The sequence below is a fragment of the Ipomoea triloba genome, chromosome 1 (assembly GCF_003576645.1).
Source record: "Ipomoea triloba cultivar NCNSP0323 chromosome 1, ASM357664v1".
Taxonomy (NCBI): domain Eukaryota; kingdom Viridiplantae; phylum Streptophyta; class Magnoliopsida; order Solanales; family Convolvulaceae; genus Ipomoea; species Ipomoea triloba.
This window is the reverse complement of record NC_044916.1, coordinates 6,618,617-6,641,537: the sequence shown is the minus strand read 5'-3', so window position 1 is coordinate 6,641,537 and position 22,921 is coordinate 6,618,617. Positions and strand designations below refer to the sequence as shown.

The 22,921-nt window shown below is 40.2% G+C and overlaps 3 protein-coding genes across 5 annotated transcripts; 2 read left to right on the top strand and 1 right to left on the bottom strand.

The window, feature by feature from the left end:
• Window positions 1-25: 25 nt before the first annotated feature.
• On the bottom strand, window positions 26-7,904 carry LOC116026493 (lysine-specific histone demethylase 1 homolog 2). 2 transcript variants are annotated; one of them, XM_031267853.1, is made up of 3 exons: window positions 7,765-7,904; window positions 5,829-7,601; window positions 26-1,069 (listed from the first exon to the last, which is right to left on the bottom strand). In XM_031267853.1, the coding sequence occupies exons 2-3, from the start codon at window positions 7,363-7,365 to the stop codon at window positions 324-326; spliced, it is 2,283 nt and encodes a 760-aa protein (XP_031123713.1). In that variant the 5' UTR covers window positions 7,366-7,601; window positions 7,765-7,904; the 3' UTR covers window positions 26-323. The 2 variants fall into 2 exon arrangements, with proteins under 2 accessions (XP_031123713.1, XP_031123714.1); XM_031267854.1 differs by having other exon boundaries at window positions 5,829-7,374; window positions 7,765-7,902.
• A 62-nt stretch (window positions 7,905-7,966) lies between these two features.
• On the top strand, window positions 7,967-18,911 carry LOC116026519. Of its 2 annotated transcripts, none has more exons than XM_031267855.1 (4): window positions 7,967-8,188; window positions 8,288-8,395; window positions 17,037-17,270; window positions 17,977-18,911. In XM_031267855.1, exons 3-4 carry the CDS (start codon window positions 17,042-17,044, stop codon window positions 18,771-18,773), a joined length of 1,026 nt encoding a protein of 341 aa, XP_031123715.1. In that variant the 5' UTR covers window positions 7,967-8,188; window positions 8,288-8,395; window positions 17,037-17,041; the 3' UTR covers window positions 18,774-18,911. The 2 variants fall into 2 exon arrangements, 1 of the variants encoding a protein (XP_031123715.1); XR_004099855.1 differs by lacking the exons at window positions 17,037-17,270; window positions 17,977-18,911 and adding exons at window positions 11,437-11,806; window positions 11,874-12,656 and having other exon boundaries at window positions 7,981-8,188.
• A 735-nt stretch (window positions 18,912-19,646) lies between these two features.
• On the top strand, window positions 19,647-22,714 carry LOC116020030. The gene is made up of 4 exons (XM_031260517.1): window positions 19,647-19,858; window positions 20,039-20,343; window positions 20,421-22,238; window positions 22,323-22,714. The coding sequence occupies exons 1-4, from the start codon at window positions 19,647-19,649 to the stop codon at window positions 22,712-22,714; spliced, it is 2,727 nt and encodes a 908-aa protein (XP_031116377.1).
• The last annotated feature ends 207 nt before the right edge of the window (window positions 22,715-22,921 follow it).

Below are 22,921 nucleotides of genomic sequence, written 5' to 3'. Positions count from 1 at the left end.
AAAAAAAAAGGTAAAGTACAACATATTACACCAAACAGGAAGCCATTATGCACAAAATTCTTACATCACCAGCTGAAATCAATTGTGTCAGCAGGTGGTCTATAACCAAACAAAATATCTCATCTAAAATCCTTACAAATCTATGCTATTTGGTGTAACAGAATGGATCAATTACAATGGTACACAGCAATACAGAGACTGATGAATAACTTCCAGTCAGCGAATGAACTATGGTGCAAACAAGGGCGGATAACACGATCCAAGGCATGCCCAATTTTCACTGTCCTGTATAAAAATAACAAAAACTTGATATACCTGGATTTCTAAACTGATGGTAAATGAATATTAGTGACGCCTGCTTTTCTTGGTCTGCCACGCTTGCGGTATCGACCTTTGCCTTTTCGAACATTGGCAATGTTAGTAGCAATGGTATTGCCTAAAGCTCCTAAACTGTCAGCTCCCAGTAGCTTCAAGCCAAGGTTCTTGAACAAATACAACAATTTACAATCGTTTCCCCCGGCCACCAGGTGCACTTCATGTGCTTGCTCACGAGACAAAACTGTAAAAAGCTGCAAAGGTTGTTCAGATGGCGGTTGATGTATGTTCTCTACTTCGGAAAATTCCTTACAGGTATCTGAAAAAGTTACTTCCATGAGTCCCAAAGATTTTGGATCATCTGTCAAGGGGTCAAATACACATGAGAACTGCCCAAATGCTAGGTCAGGGTTCTTGAACAATTCTGTCAACACTTCTTTGCTTGCCCCGGCATTCTTTGTTGTGATTTTCCTTGGATTGTTTTGCAGCTCTTTCATAGCTTGGCAAATGCGCGAAGCTTCCCTTAGGCCACTCAGATAGGCACCATGCATGGTGGCCGGATGTTGCCGAATAGTTGCTTCACCAGCAAAGAACAACCGCCCATCAACACTTTCTGCCAACGCATCATAGTCACTTCCAGATGATCGCACTCTAACATGTGAATATGAACCAAAAGAAAATGGATCATTTCCCCATCTCGTGCAGATGGATTGCACGGGATCAGGTACGTTGATCCCCTTTGGACCATATATACCTACAAAAATAGCAGCGTAGATATATAAATATGTATTTTAGAAAGAAAATACTTTAAGAGAGGCACACATGGATTTCAGGGCTCTCCATAAAGGATGAATACAAATTAAGAAAGGTAAAAGTACACAATGGGCTATTGAACATTCCATATCAAGCAAGCAATTTTATTCTACATAAGAACTATGTATTCCTGAAGAACTTGAAAAAATACCAGATCTTACCTTGAGGAAATAGGATGAATCATAATAATAAGGGCATTCAATTCCAAAAGAATTAGGGCATATTCTCAAGAAATCTACAATGTTGAGCAGTGTGATGATTGGGGTAAAGTAGGTACATAACATCAAATTAGGATATGGGGCCTTTGCCCTAGACCCCAAGTTGAACAAGTAACTTGGTCATGCTTACTATTTTGGGACGATAGCACCACACTAGAATGTTTTTGAGATTCCCATCTATTATTAAAAAGTGCCTCAGCGTTTAGGTTAAAATTTGTTGAATATAAAGAATCCTCTATAAGGTGCAAAGTCTTGCACGACAGCTTTTCTTAACAATCATTAATGAGTTGCTTTCAACCCTCCAATAACTGAAAACCTTTTTCCTAACAAAGACATAAAACCATGATAACCCCCCTCCCCCATGTGTGCACTATCAAACTAAAGGTGATCCCTTTTTGTAGGTAAAATCGTCGAAGGTCCTCATTCATCTAGCAAAGTACCCCCACTACAGCTACACCAAGTTGACCCCTCATACTACCATCAACATTGACCTTATAAAGGTCAATGTCGGTTTCTTCCATCCCACAAATTGCTCATATTAATTGAAAGATGTGTTCCATTTCAACTAAAAATTTTATTATATTATTATTAATATTATTATATTATTATTATCATGCTCAACGCCCCCCTCATGTGTGCGGGCTGAATATTTTTATATGGACCAAACAACATGCGACCAAATCAAAGGATGTGTTTAGTGTTAACTAAAAGTTTAAGCTAATAGTGAGACTGCACATTTATTTTATATATATATATATATATATATATATATATATATATTATGCTCAAAAATATTTAAGCCTCAACCTCCAATTACCCAAATCTGCCAACATTTCCTTATTTTTTCTAACATGGGCATGAATCAACAGGCCAAATAAAATTCACATCATGCTGTGATTTATTCCTCTAGTTCCAAGCAAGCAAGCAGCCAACCGCAAAAACAAGGTTCCATGGAATATCATAATCCATGTGGGATATCTTCAGATTAATCTCTATCCAGGATATTTCGTCTCTGCTGAAAAAGTCAAAATTCAAATGACTCACACCAGGCAAACAGCACATCATTTTTGAATTTGGACAATCCCTTAATGCGTGAACAAAGGTTTCATCCTCCATGCAGAAGTGTGGGCAACTTGTGCCGACAACAATTCTTCTTCTAACAAGGAACGTAATAGTTGGTAAGCTATAATTTAGCACCTTCTAGAGGAAAACCTTTGCTTGCTAATGTGTGGGAGAATCGATATTTCACTAACATTTGCCTCTTGCTCCATGTATCCCTCTAGCTCCATCAATATAATGATGAACTAATTGAAATGTTGTTTAACTAAAAGGGAGCCATGGCATGATGATGGAGTAGTTACCATGTCACTAGAAGGTCAAGGGTTTGAGATATAGATACACTTAAGGTAAAAGGCAAAAGGCAAAAGATGGTTTTGTCTCCCATGAGTCCATGATGCCCCTTTAAGGAAATAGGATGAACTATAAGTCTATAATAAAAATGGCACTTCAACTCCAAGAAAATAGGACATTATCAAAAATTTCTTATTGACGTACTACCAAAAAGAGAACTAGTAACCTAAACACCCTTACTATATTCAACTATGATACCAAGTTGTATGATGTAAAAAGTTCCACATATTATCAAATACCTTAGTGTTTAAGTTTAAATTTGTTGAACATCAACGACTTCTCTATAAGTATTGGCATTTAGACTGACTTTTTTTTTTCTTTAGAAAGTGCAACTCATATAAGTATTAAGTGAACAAAATATTTCATGTAATAACTCCAAAATTATATTGACCTTTTATGAGATATTTGGAAAGTTGTTTAAATAAAGGGGAGGCTCGTAGTAGTGGAAGAATAGTAAACCTACCACTCGTAGGTCATGGGTTTGAGTTGTAGAGAGACACCTTATGGTAAAGGCAAAAGAAGGCTCTTTTACCCGGCTACCCTTTCTAAAGTTGTTTAATCCCCTTAATAATACTTTAGATTTAATTCCCAATTTATACCTCAATCATGATGCTTTGGATTTAGTCATCGATTGATATTTTGACAACAATTTACCCTTGATTTTATGACACTATAGATTTTATGAAGATGAGGTTAAAAGGTAAATTATTATCTTGTCAACAATGAACGCCTACCAGTGCCAAATTTTGCTTTAGCAACCAAATTCAACCACAACACTCGACACTCAAATCCACATTGAATTGTCTAAGTGTGTTGAAAAGAGGTTCAATGGAAGAAATTGCTAATAGAGGAAATATGTTGGGAAATAGTAATTTACTTTTTAGCCCTAAGATTTTACGGAGATTAGACAAAATTGTTAACAGATGACTAAATCTAGAATTGTCATCAAAGTTAAGGACAAAACGTGATCAAATTATAGTCAATACCTAAATTAGGAATTAACTCTAATACTTCATCTACAATCATTTCTAAAGATGAAACGTTCTATTAGAATATCTTTTGTTCTCCATATGTGATTTTTGTAACAACTATAGTCGAATAAAATAGCACATATGAGCCAAATATTTCTCTCTCTCATATTTAATATTAGCTTTAAATATCTTTCATAATTAATTCAACATCTATTACATGATTTGTATTATAAAGTACAGTGTTTATGTACTCAGGAAGAAAAAAGAAAGAAGGTTAATTGTTTGGGCTTAAGTCTTATTAAAATGGCCTAAGAACAATAAGTATTTAATTATATAAAAACAATTTCAACTGATTTATGGGGATATAATATTAGGATTCTTTTTTTGAAGAATCTCCCTAGGTTTAGTTTCTACCAAGTTTACATATACAAAGTTACAAACAAATCTCCCTAGGTTTATCAATGTCATCCCCTTATAAAGACTATTGAGGCTCTTGTTGACTCGCCATCTTCTTCCCTTGCCCCAGATCCACAATCTTCACCGTCATCAATTATCTATTAAGAAACCGATTAGGCGATTACTCTTCACAAGGGTATATATTCCACCCACAATCTTCACCTTATAATCGTATATACTGTTTTCTAAGTTGCTAACTTGCTATCATGTCTCCTCATCTTATTATGCTTTTATATCATATTTATCCTCAGTGTCTAATCCTAAAATCACTCGAGAGGCTCTTCCAAATTCAAGGTGTCAAGTTGGTGATAGGCTATGATGATTGAAATGGAGTCCTTTCACTTTAGTGGTATTAGGGAATTAGTCCCCCCAAGTTTATAAATGGCATCCCCTTTATAAAGACTATTGAGGCTCATGTTCACTCACCATCTTTTTGCCCTATATCGAATCCACAATCTTCACCGCCATCAAAGATTGCTCCTATTGAGGCACCAATTGCTCTTCACAAAGGTATATATTCCACTTGTAATCCTCATCTTATATTCTCTTTCCTAAGCTACTAATCTACTATCGTGTCTCCTCAATTTATTTGTCTTTATATCACGTTTATCCTTTGTGTCTATTCCTAAAACCACCCAAGAGGCTCTTTCAAATCCAAAGTGGTGAAAAGCTATAATGATTGAAATTGAGGCTTTCACTTTAGTGGCATAAGAGGACCAAGTGTATAGAGGTTTACTATCATTTCATCAAGGAGAAAATCATATATGGATGTATTATGACAAGTTTTGTATAATGATTGAAATTGAGGCTTTCACTTTAGTGGCATAAGAGGACCAAGTGTATAGAGGTTTACTATCATTTCATCAAGGAAAAAATCATATATGGATGTATAATGACAAGTTTTGTCAACTCTACTGATTAATCATCAAATATTCTTACTAAGTCTCTTAGATGTCTTAGAACATGCCATGTTTGCAACAATCTTGTTGCATATAATCTATATGCTCCTGTTTGAGGGGGAGTGTTGAATAAACCATATAAACCCTAGGGTTGTAGAGATGGGCCTAGCCCAACTTGTGTCTTTTGTGTATAAATATAGGACTCGCTATACATATGTTTAAAAAGAAATGCGTAAAGATCTCTTCTCTTACAATATCATTCATAAGAAGTAAAAGATCTGGAGTATTTCTCATCATTTTTTGCATAGCTTTCTTGGTTATTGTCTAGCTAATATGACTTTTCCAAAGGGTGAGAAGAAATAGAAACATAACTAAGTTGGAAATATGCCTTTGTATATTTAATCTTATAATGGTTGTAGAAGCTTTAACAATCTTAGAATATGGGGAAGGGGTTTCACTTTGCCCTCCCTACCTATATTATGTGGAATTACAAGTGGCAAAAAGGCATCACAATACAGATAAGGTTTGAAAGCATACATTATTAAGTTAGAGTTTTTGCATAATCTGGAGGAAAAATGAGCTTTAGCACAAGTGGAATTGGGAGAAGTTCAATGGCCAAGTTATAGTTTACCCAATTGAAACAAACAGAAAGAAATTAAGAAAAATGGAAATCCAATGATTCTTACCAAACTTAAGAAATCGTTGTGTAACAGTATAATCTGCTAATCAAAGATTTATAATAATACCTTTAAGAATACTCATAACATGATGGACCAAGGTGGATGGCTCTGTAGATTCAAAAAATTGTGCAGCATCACCAGCAACAAGAGCAACCAGCACTGGACCTCCAGAAACAGTATGGTAACTGTAAAATAAAAAGAATTCTCCACGCCTATGGCTATACTGGTTGAGACGGCCAAATGTATCCAGATCTTCTCCCCAAAAAACAAAAGGGAATACCATTGCAACCTTGTTCAACAATCCAAATCCCAGTCTTTCTATTGCTGCAAGCTTCTTATCAGGTAACTCTGGTTCGAATCTTATTGATTTTCTCTTTAAAACCCCAAGAGGAACAGTACAAAGTATCATGTCTGCTTGAAAAACTTGACCACCAGCTATGACTTCAACTCCATCTCCGTACCTTATTGTCTGAACAGTTTTACCATAAAAAATCGGAACTCCTTTGCATAATGCTTTGATTAGTCTCCAATTTCCACCAGCAAGCAAGCAATGGTCTCCTCCCATTTCATAAGGATCATCTTGATCCCAGTGAGAAGCTGAAAGGTTTGAGAGGCATCCAGCATTTGCATATTCCAAGTTTGCAAAATGCCAGTCAAGAAGTTGTCTCTCCTCTGCAGTTCTAGCCACAGCATATAGTTGTCTAAGTGTTTCCAGGACTGAACCTAGAGAAATATCATTAGCAAATCCTCCCATTATTTTTCTCAACTCTGTGACTTTGTCAAGCAGCTTGTTAAAAATAAGTTCAACTTTAGAATCAACAGTCTCGTCCACGGGTGCTCCATCAGGCTGGTACAAAGGGCACCTATCTCTAACTTTGTGAAGAGGAATGGAAAGTTGTCTTGCCAAAACCCCCAGAGGATTTGCATCTATACCAGTTATTACACTGCCACCAAGATCAACTGCAGCATAGTTACCATTTTGCCCCATTTTCTGTGTATAAACTCTGCCCCCAGGTCGGTTCCGACCTTCAAGGACCACCACCTTGAAACCAAATGACATCAGCTGCCTTGCTGCAGCTAATCCAGCAAGTCCAGCACCAACAATAATGACAGACCCTTCTGTTGCCTCCTCAGGAATCTGAGACACTATAGAAGGAGAAACCCCAAAATTTATATATCCATTGTACAAAAGAAAGTCATATGCAGCAGACATTATATGCTCATACTCATTGCTCACAGTTTCCCTTATCTGCCCTTTGGAAATCCATGTCCGAACATTATGCCTCCACCTAGTGAGTATGTGGTTCCTCACAACAATATAATCATTTTGCTCTTTCCCATCCAATTCTGTTACAACCCCAGCTTTAATTTCCTCCTCAAGCAAAGCATCAATGGGGAAGCCCAAAGAAAGTGCTATCATGGCCTCTTTTTCAGTCTCTCTCTCCAACTGCTCCTTTGTTCTAATCCTCTTCTTCTTGGAACCACCCAAATGCCCCTCTATCAGTTCATCCATCACATTCTCACTGTAATTCTTTACATTCACGTTCCTTCTCATTGACCTCCTTGACACCTTTCCATCTGAAACTGAAACCGGGGTCTCCATTCTTCACACCTGTTAATTCAAATTCAGGACCCCTAAAAAGCTACTTCCAAATTCTATTCAGACTTAACAAAATTCAAAATCTATATCTTCTTCAAAAACGTTATAACCAAATGAACCCAAAAGAATCAAAGAAATCTTTGCTTCTCTTAACCGTTTCCAATGTACACCACTACTAAGAACCCAAGTCTTCAGCAGAAAAGTCCAAACCCAAGTTTAATTTCACGGAATTTATCAACCTGGGCTCAGAAAGGGTTTATTTCAGTAACGAAACACGGAACTTACAAATTGAAGTGATTTTCCAGTAAGTTTTCGATAATTCAACTCTATACATAGATCAAAACGGGGCAAAATTTTAACTCGAACAAGGTTTTGAAAGAATTTGAGAAATGAGTTACGTACCGTTGGGTTTAAACTCGGTGCCGGACTTGGATTTTGGAGAAACTGTTGAGGCTTTTAGGGCTTTGACTAATGAATGATGATCACTCCCAAGCGGCTTGTCGGTACGACACAGTGAGTTAACTCGGCGAATTAGAAACCATTTTTATTGGAGGGAATTATCATTACGAAAGTGGTTTTAGTGGGAACTGAACCGATTCAATGTATCGATTCAAATTTGGAACATATCCTCCTTCTCGGGGCGGCACTAATCGGGTCGGGTCTCGAAATTTAATCCGCCCAATTCTTTTTTCTCTCTTAATTAACTAGGGTTTTACACTTTTACCTGCCTCCCCATACATAAACCCTGCCTTACCCTCTTCTAGTCTCCTCTCCACAACCTTACACAGCACACTCTGGCGATCCACAGAGAGAAGACATTTACACAGTACGTACTTCGATTTAGCAGAAATTGAGTAAATTTATATATTTGGTTGATGAAATTAGGGTTTTGAATTATGGTGTTTTGCAACTCCATGAGTATCAGGTTCGTGGGCAGAGATCTGCCGTCTGAGAACGATGAACACCCCAAGGTCTGCCGTCTGCAAATGAAGCGAAGCTTTAGGTTATCAATAACGTGCGCGCCAAAGTTTTGGTAATTCAAATTCTCTCTGTATATGTGTTTTATGTATAAGTTTGTATCTATACTATATAGCCATTGTCTATTCTATACAGTCATTGAAACTTTTGATATAAAATTCTAGATGTTGATCCTCTCATTTAATGGCACATCCTTTAGGGTTTGTAACTCCACTCTTAAGACTGCTTTAAAACCTTGATAGATATTACAATTATCCTTGACGAACACCCATCATGAACGAGTTCATAAAAAAAAACCCTTTCTCCTTTTCATTTCATAATAATAAGGTAAACATCCCGCTCTTGATCTAGAGTTAATGCTTAAGAATCAACTGAGCTCAGGAAGCCATGTTAAGGCGTTGACTTCTACATGAAGATTAAAAAAATTCCTTTACCTTGATGAATGATATCATTTTCGTCAATTTCGCAAATATCAAGTTATCAACCCTTTGTAGTGTCGAGTCGACTAAGACACCTTTTTCTTTCTTGTGCATCTCCCCATACACTTTATGGCCTTTACCTATTCATAGCATAGACTAAATATAACAAATTCAGCCTTTTGTTGTCAAAGCTGTCTCTCTAAACCATAGTCACACTTGGTATTGGTAAAACTCACCTCTTTCTCAGCCAAATGTTTACACAACTTAAAAGATGGTAATATTTTACTTACACTATCTCAATCCCATTGCTATTGCATAACTTCTGCTTAGACTATCCCGTTGAATGGCACAAGACAGTTTAACATTTTGTTTACTAGGAACCATTCTCCTTCGAGTTAGATATAGGTCGTCATTAGTTGTAGATTGTGATAATGAGTGTGGTTTGCTTTGAATTTTAATATCTCTTATGAGTTATGATTTTCACTACCCACCGAATCACCAATAGAAAACAAAAAAAAAAAATATTAACACTTCAATTTCACAAAACATTAGAAACCAACATGTATAGAATTTCCAACACACACGTCACAATTTATAATAAGTTCATATTAAAATATAACAGCAGTGTTGCAAAAATCTTGTCTAGGCACCGATTAATCCCCGCCTAGGCGCTAGGCGCCGGTCGACTGCCTAGCGTATTACCTTAAATGGTGGTCTAGACGATTGGCCGACTAGGTGATCGCCTAGGCCGCCTAAGCACTGCTTAGGTGCTGTTGCGTTGACCGCCTAGGCCTCATAGGCGTCGACTAGACCTCATAGGCCGCCTAGTCGGCCAATTAACTATTGTTATTTTTTTAAATGGGTTATTTCACTCAAAACAACATCGTTTTGAATGAAATAATTCTAAATTGTACAAACTCTAAATCTTTTTTAGGTTAATATTTAATATTTTATTAACTATTGAAGTATTATATAATTATAATTATTAGTTTTTAAAAAATAAAAAATACTTAAAACAAATTAAAAAAAAAAAAACACGGGCGCCTAGGTGTCGATTAATCCCCGCTTAGGCGTCCTAGGTGCTAGGCGCTCCCCGAACGCCACATTTGCCATTTTAGTATCCGCATTGCTTAAATATTCTTCATTAGTGTGTAATGTGTTTTTGCAAAAATATAGTTAGGTAAGGGCATATAGTTGATGTTGTTCAACCAAGCATTGCTTTATTTAATTTTATATTTAATCCTTATTTACTTTCGAGTGGAGTTTTGATTGAGACCAATTTTGGATATGGAAGAGTTTAGGTGCGAAGAAGGCCACATTTGAGAAATGAGAATGAATCTCAGCTCTAGATTAAAAAAAATTGTCACCTACGAACTTTAACAATGTGCTCTGAAAGGCACAACAATGTGCTCTGGAAGGCATAACAATGTGCTCTAGAAGACAAAAAATGTGCACGAAAGACACAAAGATGTGAAACAATTATTGAAAAAATTAAATTTAATATAGGATCTTCAACACAAATCATAAATGATCATAAATAATAAACAAGCAAACAATATTCAACTCAAATTAATAATTAGTGATTAAGATTAATTGATCTTTTAAAAAACGTTCACCACCTACGATTTAAAAAAAATGCTCTGGAAGGCACAATGATATGCTCTGAAAGGCTCAACAATGTGCGCTAGAGGCCACCTACGATCTTAAAAAAAAATGTTCTGGAGGCTCAACAATGTTCTCTGTTAGGCTCACTAATGTGCTCTGTTATGCTTAACAATGTGCTTTGTAAAGGCTCAACAATGTGCACATCAGTGTGCTCTGGAAGGCACAACATTGTGCTCGACAAGAAGGAAAATATGTACTGATTAACAAAAAAAAAAAAACTTACGAAAATTACCATAATGCTACTGCGTTTTTTTTTTTTTTTTTTTTCATTTCCTCTCTGTGTGTGTTTTTATACCAACCCCGTAGAGAATGGTGGGGAGTCATCCCAACGGCCTTGAATCGCAACTGAAGCTGTGCAACCTGGGCACCAAAATCTTACCAATTGGCCGAGAGTTGACCTCGGCTAAGGTTGACCTTGGCTGAGGGTTGACCTTGGCCAAGCAGTCAGGCCCCTGGTCAAGGGCTAACCTTGGCCAAGCTCTTGGCAGAGGCCAAGGTGGCTAACCTTGGCCAAGGTTTGGCTTCGGCTAAGGTTATTTACTACGCGACCCGCTCCACGTTGTTTTTGCTTCGGACCTGTTTATGATCAAACTTGTTAAAAGCGTGCGTAAAGCGCAAAAGCGAAGCAAGCCCTGGCTGAGGGCCTCGCTTGAGCAAGGCACACGAATATGAGAAAGCGTGCGCCTTTGTGGGCTTTTTGGATAAAGCGGTGAAGCGATAAAGCTACATCTACTACTACTACTACTATTACTACATCTACCACAACATAAGGGCATTTTAGTCAATTTTGTCACCTCTTACCTTTCAATTCCTTGTACTCCTATTTCTGCATACCAAACACTGTAATTTCAATTCCTACTTTATTCATTGAATTGCAATTCCACCGAATTACAATTCTTTTCCACCCTAATTCCCTCCTCCCAACCAAACGCCTTGTCATGGTTTGTTCCTTACCTCTCTCTCTTTTTCCACCACGACTGTGTAGTTGGTGCTTAACTATTACTTGTACCAGATATGGTCGAGCCCAGAAGAGTTGTGCAGACATTGCCTGTCGCTTGAGGAATCTCGACAAGAGATCGAGGACGGGGGAGAGCAGCCGCGCCCCCCTAACATCTCGTGTTCTATCCTTGCGTAGCCGAGACATGAGACATAGCTCGGTATCTACCACGGTTGACCCCTTGGCGCTATCGATCGACCCTGTTGTTCCGGTCCTCCCACCACTTGCTACTTCGACCACACCATTGGGATGGCCTATCGATCTCCCTCCTTCGGTTTCACTTATCTGCGGGGATGTCCCTTTGGAGGTTGTTGCAAGGAGCCTTCTCTCGCCCCGTGACGTGGACTTGTGCCGGGGCCGCACGGATTATCACCCCATGCTAGAGGTATGCCTTTGCTTGTAACTCATACTTACTGCTTATTCATGTTTCTCACCTTCGTGCTCTTATGCAGGCTTTTGTTCGTTACGCTGCCATGGGTGATGCCTTGGGGACCACCCAAATCACTTTGGAGACCACCCGAGCCCAGTTGGAGGCCAAGATTAAGGCACGCTTGGAGTTGGAGTCCAAGCTACAGGATTGGAGGAGTAGATACGATTAGCTAGTTGCTTTGCATACTCGTGAGAAGAAGGCGCACGAGGAGGCCCTCGCCTCAGTGTTGACGCGCTACCGGGGTTCTGAAACCTTCAAGGGAGATGTGAAGACCTTCATTGTGGAACACATAGAGGAGGCATTCCAGAGTTTGAAGAGCACTACCACCAGGAGAGAGCGCGTGGCCGAGGAGGGTTTCTTTATGTATGATATCGGTGAGTATACCATGCAGCGTGAGATTTACTCGGCCCTACGCCGTAGAGATGAGGCCTTTGATCCCGAGGTGTGGGGTCTTCCCAGAGAGTTTGCGGACCCCGAGGCTCCCGTCGAGCCTACGGAGGTGGTAGGAGTTGAGACTCGTTTGTCTTCAACTTGCGCTTCAGGCACTAAACTTTTTGCTTCCGGACCTCTCCCACGACCCTTAGACTGCACCTCTTTGGAGCATGTTCATATTCCCGATGGTATGGCTGACCCCATTCAGGCGGCGGATGCGGAGGGTCGTGATCCTTAGTAGTTTTATTTCACTTATTGTTTTCTTTCAGTTGTTTGCTTCGAACACTTTGTATCTTGCTTCAGTATGTAACACAGACTACCTTGCTTAGACTACTTGTTTTGTCGTTGAATGGACTATGATTTCCTTTTTGCATCCTTAGAATATTTCCTTGGCTTGCTTGAATGGTCCACGCGTATGAAGTTTTCCCAAACCTTAAGTGTTTTAACTATGCCCGAAGTTTGTAAGCTCAAACCTTGTTAAGGCATCCCTCGACTTGAGTTTTGAAGCTCAAACCTTATGAAGGGCACGGAGCCCATCTAGAAGAAGTCAACTACCTAAGCGGGTTGGCCAAGCTCGACTGAGCTTGCGGGGTTGGCCCCCTGAGGTCATTTGAATCCTCAAGGTTGGCCGAGCCCACGGGGTCCGCCAAGTTCACGAGGTCAGTTGAGTCCTCAAGGTCGGCCAAGATCATGAGTTCGGCCGAGTCTTTGAGGTCAGTCGAGTCTAAGGGGTCAGCTACACTCTCTCGTGCTTGCTTTTTTGTTTCGTCATTGCTTTTATCTTTTGTATTTTCTTTCTTTGCTTTTGTCCTTATCGTTTGCTTTTTTGTGTTGGCGTTAGACCAAGGTACCTCAACCCTTGGCCCTTAGCACACTCGTCCGATGGTAGGCGAGATCAAATCTCGTAGCATCTTTAGGGTGTTCAGTCGTTCTAAGTCTAGGCCTTCGACCTTACACCTAGAGACTATTTTGTTCGGTGATAGGTGATAGGGGTGAGCAAAATATCAGTTAACCGATCAACAACCGCTAACCGATAACCGAATTGACCGAAAAATTCGGTTATTGGTCGGTTTTGGTTATTAATCTTTAAAAAAAAATTGATTTTTCGATGTTTCGGTTATTTTGCAGTTATTGGAGTTCGGTGATCGAAACTACCAGAGGCCCAAATGTAAGAGTCAATCCATTAAGCTAATAAGCCCATTTTCAATTAGTCATAGCCTAATCCTAAAATCAATTAAATCAAAATTCCTATTGCCTCTCTAATATGAGTAGTCTCTAGACCAATGGACTTTCTCCGCGAGACTGCGACTTCTCTTCTCGGCTTCTCCACTTCGGCTTCACGATCTCCAGCTTCGACGATTCTAAGATGGCAAGGTTTCCACCCTTAGCGACGTTAGCAAACTCCGGTCAAGCGGTCTGCTATCACTCCCTCACACCCTTTGGCTTCTACTTGAAGACTTCTCCATGACGCACTGACTCCGTAGTCTGTCTTCTGACGCCAACGCCTTCTGGCCTTCGCTCCTCAGCCTCATGCCCTCACTAGACGCCGGACGCCTAGTCAAACTTTTAATTAAAATTTAGTTACTACAATACTACTACTCTGCCAGTGTGTAAGTGTTTAATTTACTTGAAGAAATTTAGACTTGGTAGTGTGTATCATACTAGCATTTGCTATTTTGGATTTCATATTTTGTATTTTGACTTTGGGCATTGGCATTTGTAATTTACTTGAAGTATTGCATACTTTGTCTGAGGTCGGTTTTTTGGTAACCAACCGAATTTGATCGAAAATTGACGATCGGTTTTCGGTCGATTTTAGAACCACATTCGGTCAACTTCGATCTATTACAAGTGTAAACAATCACGGTCAATTTTTTAGCCGATTATGTAACCGATCGACCGTTTGCTCACCCCTAGTAAGCGAGGTCGGACCACGTATCGGCCCTAAGGGTTTAGTTTTTCTAAGTCGATACCATTCGGCCTTAAGTCTAGAGACCCTTCCATTTGGTTATAGGCGAGGTCGGACCTTGTATCGCCCCTAGGGTGTTTAGTCGTTTTAAGTCGAATCCTTTGGCTTTTAGACTTAAAGACCCGCCCATTCAACGATAGGTTGGGTCGGACCCTCTACTTCCCTTAGGGAATTAGCCGCTTAAATAAGGTGGGCTAAGGTGTCGACCATGAGATCGGCCTTTGAATTTGAAGTTGTGTAATTTCGTCCGTTGCGATTTTGCCCGGGAGGTCGGCCCAATCTCTTCTCCCCCCACCCGCGAACAGTAGTAAAATGAGTAACTGTGTCATAATACATGACATTGACTGAACTTCTAGTGTCCACCAACACCCGATGCACAATCACATTGTTGATATCCACCTTTATCACCAAGGCATCGCGGTGTGGAAGGGGGCCATCGGGAAGGTCATCATCGGCGAAGGTGATGGGCTCCTTTCTTGGATTATGCTTGTGGGGTGGTCGAACCACCTCACCTACATAGAGGCTCCTAGCCCATTTCTTTTTTTCGGTCGGCGTGTCTTCCCCCTCTGGCCCCCCAAAGATAACATGAATGGCTTGCTTCTTTTGGGGGTGGGGGTCATCTAGCTCCTTCTCCTCCCCTTCGGTGAGCTGGCCGAGCTCCCTCTTCCGTGTTCCAGAAGTGGATGGCCCGGAGCCACTCTTCTTCTTCCAAACATTGCTTAGAACGTGCCCTTGTCACGGCCTCTTGACGAATTGGCCGAGGTAGCCTCTTTGGATGAGCTCTTCTATTTGTCACTTGAGGACCATGCATTCATTGGTGTCATGCCCTGGTTGCCGGTGGAACCAACAATACTTATTTGGGTCCACTTTGGGCGATTCTTCATACATTCTATTTGGCTTTTTTTTTTCATCTGTATCCTTAATGTTTTAAATAAATGACATTCTTTACCCCTCCCAATTAAAATTTTTTTGGTCTTTTCTCTTCAATATGTTTGGTTGTAATTTCAATTTGACATTTGTGTGTTTGAACATTAATTTTTGTATGAACTAATTTTATGAACTATAAATATTTTGTTTTACTTTATATATTTTCAAATATATGTTCTTACTTTATATTTTATTAAAATATATTGATTTCATTATTTTATATTTTAATATGTAAACAAACTTATTTAAATTTAAATTATTTAAATTTTATGAAGATGCTTTCTTTAGTCTTTTTACATTTATCAACTTATCAAAAAGTTAATTTTACCAAACACTTTTAAGCATAACAACTAGCTTAATAGCTTTTCAGATTTCAGCTTCTAACTTATAGCTTTTCAGCTTTGAGCTATTTTTTTAGTTAGGTTTGCCAAACATAGGTTACATAGCCATTAAAAAAAAGTTTATTTCGATTTGTATTCAATAGTCACGGAAATTGTAGATGGAATAGGAAAGTCATAATGTCATTAATTAATTTAATCATATCTAACAAAGGAATTTAATTAAAGGAGCAAATGTTGGTCAAACTGTTGAGTTGATAACCACAAGGTCCACAATGTTATAAATTTGATTCTCAACGAGAGTGACCTATATATTAACCTTCTTGATTTGAACCGATCAATTATGATAACATAAACTAGTTTACCTCCCTGTGGTTGGGATTTATTCCGTACACGCTACACACTCTGGACTACATGTTTTTCTCTAAAAAAAAAAAAACAGAGAGAAAAGGAATTAATGAGCATTAATGAATTTTAGGTCGTGCAGTGAACCTTAATCAATTAAATCACATGCTACTGTTAAACAATGTCATACGTTTCGGCCGGAAACATAGGCAAGAATCCTGTTACATACGTAGTGGAGACTATAATCATATATGTTTCATCTTGGAATTCCATCGCATTGTTAAGTTGTCACTTGTCACATCGATATTTGTGAGTTAATGTCGGTTCATCGCATTTATATTTTAGTTTTACTACATGTAACTTCGAATTCTTCTTCCTCATTTTTACGGGCAAACAATGATAAAATAATTTCATTTTGATAAATAAGTACAGAAATCACGCATCTTAAGAAGAAAAATCATGCACAAAGGAAAATCATGCATCTTATGAAGAAAAATCATGCACAAAGCTTTAAATCGACGCATCTTAAGTTTTAACAACTGACGCACCTTAAGTACACAAATTACGCACCTTAAGAAGTAAAATAGCACACCTAAAGCCCACGGCACAGCTGCACCTAAGCCCACGATCCATATTTGAACCGTTATATATATAAGTTATTAGATATATTTAGGTAATTTTGTTGATTGTTCCTAAAAATTTAATACTATATGTCATGAGATTAAGCCCCACCAACAAAATTAGCTTTTATTTTAACTTTTTCTATATTTTTGAATTCATTTGAACTTCACCCCGTCAAGAAAAATTCTTGGATCCGACTTTGAATAAAAAAAAGTGATTTAAAGAAAAACATTTAAGAATGGATCTGAAGTTGCTAATTATTGAATGCTACAAATCTGAGTTGAAAAATAGCATGGAAACAAGAGAGAATCTACAGGCGGAACTGCGGAAGGCTTTATATAGCGAAGTCAAATGGAGCAATAAGAATTTAAAAAAAAAAAAGAATTTTTTTTTAAGGTACTTCCCAACTCCCAAGTGAGGTTAATTTGTCACAAAAGTCTTGGTTTCGTAACTCGTAAGCTTGGGGCTGGTCAAACAAAGTGTATATATATATATAGGAGTGCGTTACAGTGTATTGGCATCAAACTAATTTAAGCTCATATCTTGCATATAGAGAAGATGATGAGAATAAGAAGCAATAAGTACGGGTTGTTGGTATGTAGTGTGGTACTCGTTTTAGCAGTAAGCATAAATGGAAACAGTATAACCTGCAAGAGCCGGAAAAGCCCTTGCTTTCTGAAGCACCTCTATTGCCCCGTCGAATGCCCTTCCACAACACCTTCTACCTCTGCATCAAAAGTTTGTTACCTCGACTGCAATTCTCCCCTCTGCCAACCTCAGTGTCGGAGTAAGCCTTTTTGCATTTATCTATGCTTATGTTTTTTTTTTTTTTTTTTTTGGTTAGAGTAGGATGTGCTTTGAGTAGACATAATTAAGGGATAAAATGCTAGACATAAGCCCGTATATATCATATTCATATCAATTATAGTTTGCACATGTCTGACCCAATTAAGTAGCAAAGTGTTAGTCATATTGGTTTTTAATTTTCATACGAGAGGGGCTTATGAACTCTCGACATCTCTAAACGGATGAAAGTGTACGGCTACTCATGCAGACCAAGTTGGTTTAGATGAGTACTTTGTTGGATTCCTTGAAATGATTTTATGGGCAAGTTATATAATCAATGATATTCAAATTATGTGTCATTATCTTTTTATCATTGACATATTATGTAACTATAAACCGGGCAAGCCAGAAATTTTCATATTTACATGACTATATTACTTAGTTATATGTAAACATTTACTATATATATATATATATACACAAGGGGTTCCTATATATTAAAATCAGATAATAGGTTAATTGCTAGTATATAATTTATTAACTACAGACACTTAATAATTATAATAGGGTGAAACTACATGTTAATTGTAAACATATAATAAATATTGTTTTATACGATGATTCACAATGTAAGGTAAACCTGGTGAAAGGTATTATAACAATTAAGTTTTTATACCATTTGTTTGATTTTATTTTTATTTGTGCAGACAGGAAGCCGAATTGCAATAGCCCGGGAGCAGCATGCTTGGACCCGCGATTCATCGGCGGGGATGGAATCGTCTTCTACTTCCACGGCAAGAGAAACCAACATTTCACCTTGGTTTCCGACTATAACCTCCAAATCAACGCCCATTTCATCGGCCTAAGACCCGCCGGCCGGCCGCGAGACTACACGTGGATTCAGGCCCTGGGAATCCTCTTCAACGCCCACTCCTTCTCCGTCGAGGCCACAAAGGCCACAAAATGGGACCCCCAAATCGATCACCTCGCCTTTTACCACAACGGCTTCCAACTACCCATCCCCCAAGATTACACGTCATCATGGGAATCCTCGGACAGGAGCATTAAGGTTGAAAGAACGTCGGCCGCGAACAGCGCCCTCATCACGCTCAGCGAAACCGCGGAGATTTCGGTCAACGTTGTACCCGTTACTAAGGAAGACGACAGAGTGCATAACTACCAGATTCCGTCCGACGATTGCTTTGCTCATTTGGAAGTTCAGTTTAGATTCTTTGGCCTGTCGGATAGGGTAGAAGGCGTGCTGGGGCGGACTTACCGGCCGGATTTTGAAAACCCGGCGAAACCGGGCGTTGCAATGCCCGTTGTGGGAGGGGAAGACAAGTACCGGACGGCGTCGCTTTTGTCGCCGGAGTGTAAACTCTGCATTTTCTCGTCTCCGGCTGCCGGAGTTTTGAATGAGTATCCGGGTGTGAAAAACTACGGCGGCGCCTTGGATTGCTCCGGGGGATTAAACAGCGGCAATGGCATTGTTTGCAGGAAATAATAGTTATTGTGGATCAACAAATTATAAGTTCTGCGTTGCTTTTCATTTTGATTAATAAGGCAAACTGCAAAGCCAGTGATGGATGAATTGTGTAATGTAACTTATTACATTCTAGTGTTTCACCGGTAATTTCTTTAATTAATTTTATCTAATTTGATTTGAGTAGAGGTGTCAAACGGACGGTCTAGCTTGAAGTCAACTCTAAGCTCGATCCAGTCTATTTACTACAATGAGGGGACTAGGGCTAACCCGTTTTATATTATTGACAGGGCTGATTTTAATTTTTAGCCCATAGACTGGACCAGCATGGTCCAGCCCGTTATTATATTTTCAAAAAAAAAATAATAATATACAAATATACTCTAAGTCTCCAATAGAATAATGACTCATGAGGTTATTACATTAAAAACTGTGATATTAATTTTATGTCTATTAAATTCTTACGTATAATCATACCATTTAGTACCTCTCTAGATACCTCTAGGGTTCGCTCTTCTCCTAGGGTTTTCTAGGTCTTTCCCGTTCGTTTTCTTTGCTTTCCTCCGGTTATCACCGGTTTCTCTTGGTTACTGTTGCGGTCGCATGGCTTCGGAGGATGCAGCGAGGGGTGTTGCGGCTCTTACCGCACGCTGGGCAGATATGGCCTTGGAGGAGGAAGAAGCGTCGTTCGAACCAGTTGGTGCTGAGGACAACGCTGTGACGGCTGCAGAAAGGCGGTCATGGGCGGTTGTCGGCAGGTTTCTTACAACTAAACTTGTCAAGCTCGAGTTCATGCGCCAAGTTATGGCCTCGGTTTGGCAACCAGTTAAAGGCATGCACGTTTACGAGATTCAGTAGGGCTTGTTTCTATTCGTGTTCTACCACGAATCCGATATGCTGCATGTGCTTCATGAGGGGCCATGGTCGTTCGAGAATGCTTCGCTAGTGTGTCGTCAAGTTTGTGCTGGTCTCCTGCCGGGTTCGATTGTTCTGGATTCTTTGGATATGTGGGTTCAATTGCATGATGTACCCATGGGTTACACGTCGGGTGTGATCTTGGAACAGATCGACAATTATCTTGGTTCTTTTATTCAGTTGGATGATCGGTTTGTAGGGGCTTCCTAGAAAACTTTCCATCGAGTTCGGGTTTCAATTCCGGTCGACAAGCCGTTAAAGCGGCGAATGAAGTTGATGAAGCGGGATAAATCGACATGCTGGGTTGTGTTTAAGTATGAGAGGCTGCATTATTTTTGCTTCTTCTGTGGTTTGTTGGGGCATTCATACAGGTTCTGTCTCAAGGCTAGAGAAGCAGCAGTTCCAGTTGAGCTTTACCCGTATGATGCATCGCTGCGTGCGGGAGGCAGCAGGGGGCCATGCCCGGTTGGGGATCGTTGGCTGTTACCGGCGGAGGGGCCGACTCAGCAGGAGTTTACGCCGGAGGTGGAGCCTGTTTGCGCTCGGGAGACGGAGCCGATCGTGGTTGCGGTCTCGAAGCGTTGGAGGGAGGGCTCCAGTGGCGGTGGTCGAAGGGTTGGTGGCGGTAATGGTGATGTGACTATGGCAGATGTTCCAAAAAACTTGCAGCAGGCAGGTACCGGTTCCCAGTCCCGCCCATCATCATGAGTATATTAAGTTAGAACTGTCGTGGCTTGGGCAATCCACGAACAGTTCGGGAGGTTATAGACCTTGTGTCTAGTAAGAAGCCCGATTTTGTCTTCCTCATGGAAACCAAGGTGAGGAGGGCACATGCTAAGCGTTTACGTATAAAACTTGGTTTTGAAGGTTTATTTTACGTGGAAGGAGTTGGTTTGAGTGGTGGTTTAGTGTTGTTTTGGAAGAAGAATAATACTGCCCGGCTCATAAGCTTCTCAAAGAATCATGTTGATGTGGAGGTATCACTAGCGGGATTTGGTGTTTGGCGCATGACTGGCTTTTATGGATTTCCAGAGCGGAACAGAAGGAGTGAATCCTGGGACTTGTTACGGTCCTTAGCTACTAGGTCCACTCTCCCTTGGGTGGTGCTTGGTGATTTTAATGATCTTCTGTTTCAGCATGAGAAGCGTGGTGGTAATCCACACCCCGAGGCTCTTTTGCGAGGGTTCGGGGAGGCTATTGATGACTGTCAGTTATCTCAACTACCTATGCACGGGTATCGGTTCACCTGGGAGCGGGGGAAAGGTACTGCGAATTGGATGGAAGAGAGGCTTGATAAGGTTCTCGCAGGAGCTGACTGGTGTGACTGTCTTCCACATGCCCGTGTGACTAATCTTCTTACTAGATCGTCTGATCATTCCGCTCTGTTTCTGAATGTTCAGGCCGATCAGGTAAGGCATAGAAGTTTCAGGCGGTCTTTCAAGTTTGAGATGGCATGGCTCCAAGATGAAGGTTGTAGGGAGCAGGTGGAGGGTGCTTGTCAAGAGGCCACGAATGGTGGATTGCTAGGTTGTCTGCGCCATTTCGGTGCCAAATTGTCCAGGTGGGGAGGAGACCGCTTTCACCGTTTTGGTGAGAAGATTAAGAATCTTCGGAAGGAGCAGCTACTCATCAGGGACTCCAGGGAACCTGTTTCACTTGAGGAGTTTCATCGCCTTGAGTTGGAAATTTGTCGATTGGAGGCCCAGGAGGATGCTTTCTGGAAACAGAGAGCGAAGCAACACTGGTTGAGAGGTGCTGATGCCAATACGAGATTTTTCCACAGGTATGCTTCTGCCCGAAAAAAGAAGAATACTTTGACTAAGTTAAGAAATGAATCTGATGAATGGGTGGAGGGTGATGGGCTTAATTCTCTTGTGTTGAGTTATTTTAAAGATATCTTTGCATCTAATAACTTAGATCCTGTGGATTCGTTTACTGCTTCTGTGCTTCCACGTGTGTCTGTGAGTCAGAATGAGACCCTTTTAAGGCCTTTCGAGGCGGATGAGGTTAAAGCTGCACTTTATTCTATGTTTCCTGATAAAGCTCTAGGCCCAGACGGAATGAACCCGGGGTTTTTTCAGCATTTTTGGGAGTTAGTAGGCGCAGATGTCACATCGTTTGTGATCAAATGTCTAAACGACTGTTCTTTCCCGAGTGGTTTGAATGATACAAATGTCGTCTTGATTCCCAAGAAAAGTCACCCAGAGAAGGTGTCTGACCTCCGGCCTATTGCTGTGTGTAATGTAGTCTATAAGATTATGGCTAAGATGATTGCAAATAGGATGAAGCCTTTGTTAGGAGATATCATCTCTGAATCACAAAGTGTTTTCATTCCTGGAAGGCTCATTACGGATAATATTTTGATTGCTGCTGAGGTTGGGCATTTTTTGAATAGAAAGCAAGGTGGGGTTGTTGGCTGGGGTGCTCTCAAACTTGACATGGCCAAGGCTTATGATCGCATGGAGTGGCCCTATCTCCGGGGTATGTTGCTAGCTCTGGGGTTTGCGCCTGAGTGGGTAAACCTGATAATGTTATGTGTTACTACAGTTTCATATAGTTTTCAGGTCAATGGTGAGGTCATAGGTCAAGTTATCCCAACCCGGGGTATTCGACAATGAGATCCACTCTCCCCATACTTATTCATTATTTGTGCAGAAGGTTGGTCGTTGTTATTACAGAAGGCTGAGCAACAAGGTTTGATTCATGGTTGCAGAGTTGCGAGAGGCGCCCCACCTATTTCGCATTTGTTCTTTGCAGATGATAGTCTTTTGTTCTTTAAGGCTAATGTGCATGAAGCAGGTGTGATTAAACAGTGTCTAACTGAATATGAGGCTTTATCAGGCCAAGCTGTCAACTTTAACAAGTCAAGTGTATGTTTTAGTAGGAACACAAGCAGAGATGATAGGGAGGGTGTTGTGTCTGTGCTGGGTGTGGAACAAGCTCCCAACTTCGGTAAATACCTTGGTTTGCCAGCATTTGTTGGGCGGAATAAGAAGGCCGTGTTTGCATATGTTGAGGATAAATTGAATCAAAGGGTGGGGACCTAGAATAAAAAGTTAATTTCTCAAGCTGGAAAGGAGGTGCTGTTGAAAAGTGTGGCACAAGCTATGCCAACCTTTTCCATGAGTGTCTTTCTACTCCCTCACTCGGTTTGCCTATCTATTGAGAGAGTTATGAATCGGTATTGGTGGGGTTCAGGTGGTGAAAGGCGCATTCATTGGAAAGCTTGGGATCGTCTATGTCTCCCCAAAAAG

Coding starts and splice junctions, on each gene's coding strand:
- LOC116026493 (XM_031267853.1), bottom strand. CDS start 7,365: ATGGAGACCCCGGTTTCAGTTTCAGATGGAAAGGTGTCAAGGAGGTCA. Junction 1,070..5,828: donor TGTTATGAGTATTCTTAAAG/GTATTATTATAA, acceptor CTATTTTTGTAG/GTATATATGGTCCAAAGGGG.
- LOC116026519 (XM_031267855.1), top strand. CDS start 17,042: ATGATGAGAATAAGAAGCAATAAGTACGGGTTGTTGGTATGTAGTGTG. Junction 17,271..17,976: donor CTGCCAACCTCAGTGTCGGA/GTAAGCCTTTTT, acceptor TTATTTGTGCAG/ACAGGAAGCCGAATTGCAAT.
- LOC116020030 (XM_031260517.1), top strand. CDS start 19,647: ATGCTGCATGTGCTTCATGAGGGGCCATGGTCGTTCGAGAATGCTTCG. Junction 19,859..20,038: donor TTTATTCAGTTGGATGATCG/GTTTGTAGGGGC, acceptor GCATTCATACAG/GTTCTGTCTCAAGGCTAGAG. Junction 20,344..20,420: donor AAAAAACTTGCAGCAGGCAG/GTACCGGTTCCC, acceptor ATCCACGAACAG/TTCGGGAGGTTATAGACCTT.